This window comes from Centropristis striata, chromosome 24, assembly GCF_030273125.1.
Source record: "Centropristis striata isolate RG_2023a ecotype Rhode Island chromosome 24, C.striata_1.0, whole genome shotgun sequence".
In the NCBI taxonomy this organism is placed as follows: domain Eukaryota; kingdom Metazoa; phylum Chordata; class Actinopteri; order Perciformes; family Serranidae; genus Centropristis; species Centropristis striata.
Genome location: NC_081540.1, coordinates 17242179 through 17252409, shown reverse-complemented (window position 1 = coordinate 17252409; position 10231 = coordinate 17242179). Strand labels below are relative to the sequence as shown.

The following is a 10231-nucleotide window of genomic DNA, read 5'->3' as shown; positions in this document are numbered from 1 at the left end:
TGCGGCCATTTGGTCACAGCCTAACAATAAACATAAACATAAATATAGGTGTATTAAGCTGCTTGTAGAAACAACATATGGGCCTGTTTTAAGAGGAGAACGGCTCATATTATAAAGCAGTGAATTCTGCTGTGTCTTGCCACAAAGTCATTGACATTTACAAGTGAAAATGAAACAGTAGTCCCTGTGGGACTATCGTCACAGCCTATTATACTATTTGTTGCTCTACATCATTCCTTTGATTCTGATCTACATGTTTTGATCTGTGAATGTAACTGTCTCTCATTCAGTCGTGACTTACTAGTCATGTTGTGGCTCATTCAGAAACCATTACAGTAATGTTGTTTTCAATCCTAGATGAATCTGAGTTTTTTAAAATACTAAAACAGTTGACATTTAAAATGGAAATGCTTAAAAGTATGTGTTGGGACCACATGTACGCCACAGATGGACTTTCTTTATTTGTATTTTGTTTGCTTTTTAGTTGTGATGGCCAGATGAAGCCCCATGAAGCCTTGAAGCTTTCCATCCAATTGGTTCAAAAAAAGGTTAATTTGTCGAGGCTTCATGTGCTCACAAACCCTCCTGCTGGCCAAAACCTTTATTGTCATTTCAACTATTTGTGACTGGCCTCTTGGCTGTCTTGCAGTGTCAGCATGGGAATAATCACTGCCAAGAACAATTTAAATTGATTTTGTGTGGTTCATTCATTTAATCTGTTTTTGATTAATATGTGGGTAATGGTAAAAGTCTATTAATTTAAAAAAAACAGTATGATTTCAGTCAATGTTTGAATAAATCCAACAGGATATGAGTTGTTTATGTTAAAACTGTTGCAGTGTTTTACAAAAATTAGACGGTGATTGTGCTTATGAATACTGGGGTGATGGTGATGACTTTATTGATTTGTATGAAGAAACAATATTTTTGCCACTGCGCTTGGACTCAATTTCGCGGGGATCCATTGTGCTTTATATATGTTCATAAATCACGCCAACACTCGAACCATTCCCTTCCTCAGAGACATCATTTGGAGGCCATAGGGAAAGCACCAAGACCCAGGACAGTCAGAGAAATGTTGAAATTCCTGGGGATTACGGGTTATAGTTCTGCATGGGTTGAGAATTACACTGAACTCACAGGACCTCTGAGAGCTTTTATTCAAGACACTGGAAGCGGTCAATTGCATTTTAATCTCACCTGGACACAAGAAGGTTACCTGGCATTAGCAACAATCGAACAGAAATTGCTACAGGCACCAGCATTGACGTTGCCTGATTATTCAAAAAATGTTGTGATGTATGTCTCGTCGTCTCATGAGGCCAGATATGCCTGCACTGTTCTTGCTCAGCCCACTGGTACAGGGACTAGCCCCCAACCTATTGCATATTACTCTTCTGCTTATTCAGAAGTGGAGATGGGCCTTGCCCCATGCAGCGAAGATGTTTCCTAAATGAAGAACAAAATGGAGACTGTTCACTGTTAATACAGAGTGTCAAGAAAGAAGATGAAGGGACTTACTTGTGTGTCTACTATGAGCCAAGCCAACTGAACCACTCCTATCAGCAGGTAAATTTTAGAATAGGGTCTAAAGAATACTACAACAACACATTCATGAGTGGACTGTTTTATGTAGACCTGTTAGACACGGCATCATCTATAAAGAAAGTGGGAGACGTGCGAGTGAACAAGGACCTAAAACCAGTGCCGTATGGGACGGAACAGGATATGGTGGGAACGTCTGAATGCTTTGAGAAAGAAGGAAGCCAAAATGTGGGAAAACTGAGATGGAGCCTCTGTGACACAATCTGGGAACTAGCCTAAACGTGATGGAGAACGTGCCCCATCTAGGCTCAGCTCGAGACGAGAGCCAGCAGTAACTTTAAAGAAGGGGAACCAGACTCAACCTGCACCAAGGATTTGCCCATATCACTATGCTACACAAGCAGTGGCGGACTAGTTTTGGCTCTGCGGTGGAGAGGTTCTACTCAGCGCTTTGCCGTTGCCATTGGCCATGCTAACTCTCATCCAATTATCTGTATTTATTTTAACTCTCTCCAGGATGGTAGGGTTTGGCACCGCAGGTTTGATGAACATGGTAAGTTTCTTTACCTTGTTTCTCATGCCCTTAGGGAAAGAGTCCGTTGTAATTGAGTTGGTTATGATTTCAGAATGATGAATAGCTTGTAGGATCTTGAAGTATGTTTTTGTGGGATACATTTTTGTTAGTTGGGTTGAGCTGGTGGGCTGCTCACCTCTACTGAAATTCTGGAGAGGAGGAGGGGGAGGAGGAGACGAAGAGGATCGGACCCCGCAGTTCATCTCTCAAGTTTGGCGGTCGTTCTGCCAGGCTTTGGGGGCCACCGTGAGTCTGACGTCTGGTTACCATCCACAGACCAATGGCCTAGCAGAACGGTCTAATCAGTTCCTGGGACAGTGGTGCATGGCTGAAAAGGACCCATCTGCATGGAGCTCCGCCGTTCTGATGCTCCCCAGTACACACCAGGTAAGAAAGTTTGGTTATCCTCAAGAGATATTTCTATTCAGGCCACCTCTAAGAAACTCACCCCTCGCTTTATTGGACCCTACGAAATAGAGACTGTCATCAACCCCTCCGCTGTCCACCTTAAGCTGCTCTCAAGATCCACCCCACCTTCCCAGATCAAACCCCTGGCTTCATCCCCACTATCTTTTTTTTATTTTTTGGTGGTTGTTAGTAGGTTTACTGAATGCCGTGTGGACTAGTATATCACCTAGGTTTTTATTTCTTCTATGTGCTGTGATTTGTTTAAACTGTTTGTTGGAAGTGGGATTTCAGGTCTGAGTCAAATGTTGACAGTTGTTTGGAAAAAGTCATTACCATGGGTACCAGTGGGGGGCAATTACTCGCTTGTTTATAGGTTTGTTTCACTTGTTGGAAAGCTAGTTTGACTTCTGTTTTATTTCCCTTAAAAAGCCCCTAGGCCCGAGGGCTGTGAAGCTACTAGGGAAGGGGATGAACAATAAATGACTGTATCATCTGCATAGAAATGAAATGAGGCATTTGATACATGATCACAAAAATTATTAACGTATAGCGAGAACAAAAGAGGACCCAGGATCAAGCCCTGGGCCACACCTTCTGACAAAGGGAGGAAGGCAGAGGAAGAGCCGGAAATCAGCACAGATTGTGTTCTTGACAATAAGTAGTTGGAGGATCAACAGACAGCATGTTCAGAAAGACCAATATTAAAAAAGATTGTTTGCCAAGACGTTATGATCTACTGTGTCAAAAGCCTTTGATAAATCAATAAAAAGGGCTGCACAATATTTTTTGCAATCCAATGCCTATGGAGTAAGACCGCTGTCAAAAAGATGTGTCCATGTTATAAGCATTCGTATTTGTAATGATAAACATTTGTGTGTAAATAAAAAAGTTGTACCCAAAATTCTGCTGTCACACACATGAGTCTGATAAATTATTAGGGTTAGGATTGTTTTTATGTGAGTATGAATCTAAAAGCTGTGAGTGCAAAGTCTTGTGAATACAACTCTAATTTCTACGACTACGAGTCTTCACTGTGAACACGAATTCAAGTTTGTGGGTACGAGTCGAAAAACTGTTGAAATGACGTCACAGGCAGGTCACAGGCAGGTCACAGGGGAAAGCAATCGAACCCCGAAAAATGCGCCGAAGGATGGCTGACAACATGGACACCGTCGGGGAAGCATCATCATCATCATCACAGGTAAAGTAAATAACACATCCAACATTTATTTATTTTTATTTAGTTGTTGTTATTAAATAAAGTTGACATTTTATTTATGATGATGCTTCCCCGACGGTGTCCATGTTGTCAGCCATCCTTCGGCGCATTTTTCGGGGTTCGATTGCTTTCCCCTGTGACCTGCCTGTGACCTGCCTGTGACGTCATTTCAACAGTTTTTCGACTCGTACCCACAAACTTGAATTCGTGTTCACAGTGAAGACTCGTAGTCGTAGAAATTAGAGTTGTATTCACAAGACTTTGCACTCACAGCTTTTAGATTCATACTCACATAAAAACAATCCTAACCCTAATAATTTATCAGACTCATGTGTGTGACAGCAGAATTTTGGGTACAACTTTTTTATTTACACACAAATGTTTATCATTACAAATACGAATGCTTATAACATGGACACATCTTTTTGACAGCGGTCTTACTCCATAAATGCCTGGATGAAATCATTCACCACTTTTAAAGCTGCAGATGATGAACTGTGCCATTTTCTAAAACCTGACTGATGGTGTGATAAAATACTTTAAGTTGCTCACTGACCAGGTTCTCTAGAATTTTGACTAAAACACATAATTTAGAGATTTGCCTATAATTATTGAGGACAGTGGGGTCACCTCCTTTCAGCAAAGGAAAAACAAAGGCAGATTTCCAAATAATAGGGATCTGATTATTGGAGAAAGTAAGATTAAAAAATATGAGTCAGTGGGTCTGCAATAAAATCTGCAGCAATCCTGAGGAAATATGGGTCTATCATATCAGGACCAGCAGATTTGGAAGAATCCAGTTGCTTTAAAGCTCTGTAGACTTCCACCACATCCAGAGGGATAAAATTAAAGGGCTGATCGAGAGGACTATTGGATGGCAGAGAAGAATGCCTCTGCCTCCAATAACCTGTCTGCAGGGTGGGCGGGGTCATGTATGACATGGGCGGGGCATGACATCAGATGGGCGGGGTTATCTCATCCTTTACAGACAAACAGCGCCCTTTAAAAGTCTACTTTAAAATGATATAAAGAATATATAACATATTGAAACAGCAGAGCATGTATTCTACAAATGTAAATATGCCAGTGCCTTCTGGGAAGACGTGCCTTACTGGTTATTCCCTAGATTTGATCAATTTCTCTGAATTAACGAAGGAAAATGTGATTTGTGTATCAGAAAAGATTAAACACATGAATTAGCAATCAACATTTTTATTTTTCTTGGAAAATTATTTTTACAGAAGAATAGATTCCTGAAAACATTCCGGTTTTCTTTCATTTACTTTATAATTTTATTTTGTTGCATGGTACTTAAAAAACAGTTTGGTGTTGAAAGAAAAGCAGAAAAATCAATTATTAAAAAATGAAATAAAAACTCCTCCTCCCTTATATCACAGATAGGTTTATGTGTTTTATTTCAAATCCTTTTAAATTTATTGATAGGCAGTTACAGATAATAAATTAGTGGATAAATCATCTCCCATCCTTTTTTTTCCCTCCACTGATGAAGCAGCAGCGCCCTCTGCTGTTTGTAAAGAGAAGTGAAGTGGTATTCCCAGGAACTCTCCCATCCAAGTACTGACAAGACTAAAACATGGAAGTTCTGCGGTTGGGAAAAAGTAGTGAAACAGCTGTAGATAGCAACAAAAATCAGTGGACAAATTGTCAATTAAATTTTAGTGCGCAATTACATTGCACTTTACGGTAGCCCGTTTGTCAGCTGACAGCATGACTCCAAAATAGCCATTCAGTTGTATTCATGCTGCTCCAATAAAATAAGTTGATCAAATTGTTATCAGCAAACTCCAGTACATTCTTGAAGACCAGGTCCCCATGTGCTCATGACATGAATTTCATGCCTTTTTACTGCAAAATTTGGAATTATGGAATGCCAAAATCTTCCAAAATGACCGTTCAGTTGCATACATGCTGCATTTTAAAAGCCAATAAAAGGAGTAAATCAAATTGGTATCAGCAAACTCCACTACATCATTGAAGACTAGATCCCCATTGTTATTTTGTATTAAAGTGAATCGCTAGATAATAATTTGTTTTCCATGTATTCATGTCACACACAAATATGCATCTAATTAAATTCAGGTTCGAGTCAAATCGTTAAAAAATCACTTCACTCACCAAAAAAAGGGGCTAAAAAATTCACTACACCAGGATGGGTGAAGGCAATCGGGTGGGCCGGCCCTGCCAATGAGGGGTCCCTTATTTATTTTCAGGGAGTTGGCAACCCTAACCAGCCCTGACCTTCAGCATGTTTGAACCACAGTGCTGCTCTACTGCTGTTTTGGCATAACGCTCCAAATTCCTCTCCACATTCCTATCAGAGTGTGCCTGAACGACCTCATACGGTACGCGTACAGGATCGGGTTGAGGGCCGAGTTGGCGTGGGAGAGCAAAATGGCTGATAGTGTGATTGACATGGGGACCTCACACTGTGGGCAGAGCAGCAGAACACAGTTAATGAGGTGGATGGGCATCCAGCACACCATGAAGAGGAACAGCACCAGGAAGAGGGAGGTGGCTTTACGCATCTCCTGACAAGTTGGAACGTTGGATTTGGCCTGGTTGGACTCTCCTGGACGGGGGTTTGCAGGGCCAGAGGCGGAGCTGGTAGATTCAGCCGAGGCAATCCTTAACCCTCGGTTTGGAAAGACGATGGTATTCTCAGTTTCAATAAGATACCCAATGCCAGACTCTACTTCCTCCCCAGCTACACATTTTCCCATATTTTCCTTCTTTTCTCTGCTGGTTCCTTTTCCTCTCCCCATGTCTGCACTACATCCCATGGTGCTCCCAGATGCAGAACTCCCAATGTCCTCTGTTCCGGTGCTTGCACTGCCTGAAGCTGTCCGATCTTCTGGGGGTCCCCTGGCAACAGCGATGCGTCTCAGCTGACGGTGGACAGTGAGGAAAATGTGGCCGTAGATGATGAACATGGCCACCAGTGGCACCAGGAGGCAGCAGAAGAAGTTGAAATAGACCATGTAGCTCATGTCCACCACACAAGTGAAGATACAATAGCTGGAATGACATACACACCCACATATTTACACATATATATATACATATATACACCAAGGTTATTATAGTTAACGAAAACAAACGAAATAACAAAAACTAGAATTGAAAAAACATTTTCGTTAACTGAAATAAAAATAAAAATGAGAGTTTTTATAAAAACGATAACTAACTGAAACTGTATTTTGTGGTTACAAAACTAACTAAAATTATAGTGAAAATGTCCTTCGTTTTCGTCTTTGTCAACTTTTTTCATACGTAAACCTTTTTGGTTGATATGAAACCTATTTCATCTACCTGGTTTTATGACTTAATAAAATTATTGGGGCTGAGATGGATAATAAAAGGAAATAAAGGCATAATTTATTGTGACTTTTTTGAATCTTGCACCAAACAAATACCCCATTACAAAAAAACTAAAACTAACTCTAAAACTAATAAAAAACTAAGCATTTTCAAAAACTAAACTAAAACAAGCAAACTAATTAAAACTAATTGAATTTGAAAACAAAAATTCACAACAAAATTAAAACTAAAACTAATGAAAAATCCAAAACTATTATAACCTTGATATACACACACACACAAAGTCCTTATTCTCTTACTCCGAGTCTGTCTGTCTCCTCCAGTCCATGAGGGGCACTGTGCCAGTGATGGCTCCCAGGCCCCATGTGGCCAGCAGGGCCAGCTGGGCGTTCCTTGGGCTCATGATGCGCTGGTACTTAAAGGGCAGAAGGATGGCCATGTAGCGCTCCGCTGCTACTGCTAACAGACTCAGGATGGAGCTCTGGAAGACAGGGAGGCCATACAGAGTCTTTAGTATGATTAGAAACTGATGAGTTTCTTGGCGTTTAAAAATAAATAAAATAACAAAATAAAAGAGAGCTTAGTTTGCAATCAACTGTTCCATCTCATAGAATACAGGCAGCTGGTGGCTGTTCTCTTTCACTGTTTGCACTTATACCTGCAATGTAATATGTGGATAACAGCACCATCTGCTGGACGACTGCAAGAAGTGCAAATACAAATTATTCAATAAATTATAATCAGAATTTATTTTTGCATAAATACATGAGAGATAAATGTTTAAAAAAAACATCCCATTTAATTAATTCATAAATACATTTAACATATACTTTTTTTTTTTTAAATAGCACATGCAATATGGGACTGCTATGCACATACTGTATTGTCCATAAAATTTTATTAAAAAATATCTTGATCCACCCCCATCTTCGACCTCTGGGCCTGAACACTGAGGCCAACATGGCGCCTTAAAACTGCATTCTTTCTGATGTCCAGCAGGGGGAGACACCACCGGTTGCAAAAAAAATTCTATTTGTATTTAGGTCAATAGGTAAATGGCCGTTTTTTTTGCAAAAAGCGTTGAACCAAAATGCTAGACTGGAGACATATTTTAAGTAAACCTGTAAATTAACTTCTGTATGTAATTATAGGTCCGTAGTTATGCACCAAAGTTATTTTAAGTTATTTTATACAGTGGCCCTGAGAGCTCACAGCAACTGCAACTTAAGAAAACACATGCAAATACACAAAACACAAGCAAATTGAGAAAACATCATCATCAATTTGACTGTGCTGCAAGTAGACTGTTTCCAGAGGACACTTAAAAGTTATTTCAAAATAATGATAATTTCACGTTATAATGTTAGCGGCTGATCATAGCATGCTCACGTTAGCTGGCGATCAATAGTGTGTTAGCAATAGCCGGCTAGCAAGACGAAGACCAACTCGGTGCCGTTGAGAGAGACCAACTATCATTCATTTATTTGATCTGTTTAACTGCAATGTGATTGATACACAATATATCACATTGTAACATTAAAATATCCTTATCATGAAAATATCCTTATCATAAAATAACGTAATAATTTCACGTTATAATGTAAAATTATCATTATCATGAAATAACGTGATAATATCAAGCGTGTCCAGACATGTGCATCACTTTTAAGTGTCCTCTGGAAACACTTCTGTTGTGTTGTGGTCTTTACAGCATGTTTTGTAAATACTGTGCTTGTGTTGTCAAATTGATGAAGATGCTTTCTCAATTTGCTTGTGTTTTGTGTATTTGCATGTGTTTTCTTGCTGAACTGTGAGCTCTCAGGGCCACCGTAATTTTTGCCAAAAACCTAATTTTTTTCCTAATCTTAACCATGTAGTTTTGGTGCCTAAACTTAACCAAGAATTTTAGTTTCCCAATGCTAACCAGATGTTTAAAACAATAAAACAAAAATTGAATGTGGGGCACAAGTTTTCAACCCTCCCTCACCACCCTAATCATTTTCATACCTGTAGCCTCATAAGGAACTATTGTGGACAGAGTGACAGCATATGAACTGGTGACCAGCAGCGTTCCTACCTGGGTGAGTACCATGAGCATGCTAAGCAGCACCAGGCAGAGGGGCAGGTTATGGCGAGGTCGACCCAGATCTGTTAGCACTGCACAGGGAATCGCCACCAATCCTACCAGGATGTCCGCCACTGCCAAGGACACCTTCACACACATGCATAAAGAATTAAAACACACTTTTGAGGTTTGTTACGCTCCCACATTTCAGATCGGGATGAAACAGATTTCCTCACCAGGAAATAGTTGGTGACAGTGCGGAGTTTCTTGTTGCGGGTGACAGCCAGACAGACCAGGAGGTTTCCTATGATGGCCAGCACTGCGATGATAAGCTCAGTGGCAATGTAAAAGCCTTTCATACGGGGCTGGTATCCATACGGCATCTCTGCCGTACAGCTGCCGGGAGTCACGTTCATAATGACAGTCGTGAAAAACCTTGAAATAAGAATACAAAATTGAAAATAAATCCAGGCCTCATGAGCAGCATTCTTATTTTAACCCTTTGATTCACAACATATAAACACCATCTAATGCACAACATGGGTCAAAAATGACCCGCATTCATTCCCCATGTTATTTCATGCTGCTGTGTGTTTGAATATCGTTTTTTTTTTTTATTACAACAGATCATTATATACATTTTTCCTTTCATACTTTATGAAGAAAAATATTTTTTGTATTATTACATCAAGTTTACACTCATGGGTCAAAAATGACCTTGTACATTAGAAGCGTAGTGATACAAAAAGTGATACACTGAATTAACAATTTGAGTATATGTGTAACTATGTTTGTCTTATTTTGAAGGTTTAACTTTAAAAGAGTTGTTAGAACCACCAGATTACATTGGAAAATCACATATTTTACATTTGGGACTTATTAGAGCCACAAAAATGTAATTTCCATTGGAAAAACACCAGTTTAATAAAATAGGATAGTTAATTTTTGTGTCGTCTTTGTCAGGTTTTAAATTGGTGACAACATATAAACACCTTCTAATGCACAACAAGGGTCAAAAACGACCTTGTGCATTATAAGCAAAACAAAAAATTAGGATGTATGAAGATCAAAAACAAGTTAT

At 39.7% G+C, this 10231-nt stretch overlaps 1 protein-coding gene across 1 annotated transcript; it reads right to left on the bottom strand.

Moving 5' to 3' along the window:
* Positions 1–6034: 6034 nt before the first annotated feature.
* LOC131963084 (adenosine receptor A1-like) lies at positions 6035–9566 on the bottom strand. The gene is made up of 4 exons (XM_059328220.1): positions 9387–9566; positions 9163–9297; positions 7385–7566; positions 6035–6782 (listed from the first exon to the last, which is right to left on the bottom strand). The coding sequence occupies exons 1-4, from the start codon at positions 9564–9566 to the stop codon at positions 6035–6037; spliced, it is 1245 nt and encodes a 414-aa protein (XP_059184203.1).
* Positions 9567–10231: the final 665 nt, after the last annotated feature.

What these genes read in the sequence shown, in the direction of transcription:
- LOC131963084 (XM_059328220.1), bottom strand. Translation starts at nt 9,566, where the DNA reads ATGAACGTGACTCCCGGCAGCTGTACGGCAGAGATGCCGTATGGATAC. An exon ending in CTGTCACCAACTATTTCCTG is followed by an intron (nt 9,298 to 9,386) that starts GTGAGGAAATCT and finishes ATGTGTGTGAAG; the next exon opens with GTGTCCTTGGCAGTGGCGGA. An exon ending in TGCTCATGGTACTCACCCAG is followed by an intron (nt 7,567 to 9,162) that starts GTAGGAACGCTG and finishes CCTGTCTTCCAG; the next exon opens with AGCTCCATCCTGAGTCTGTT.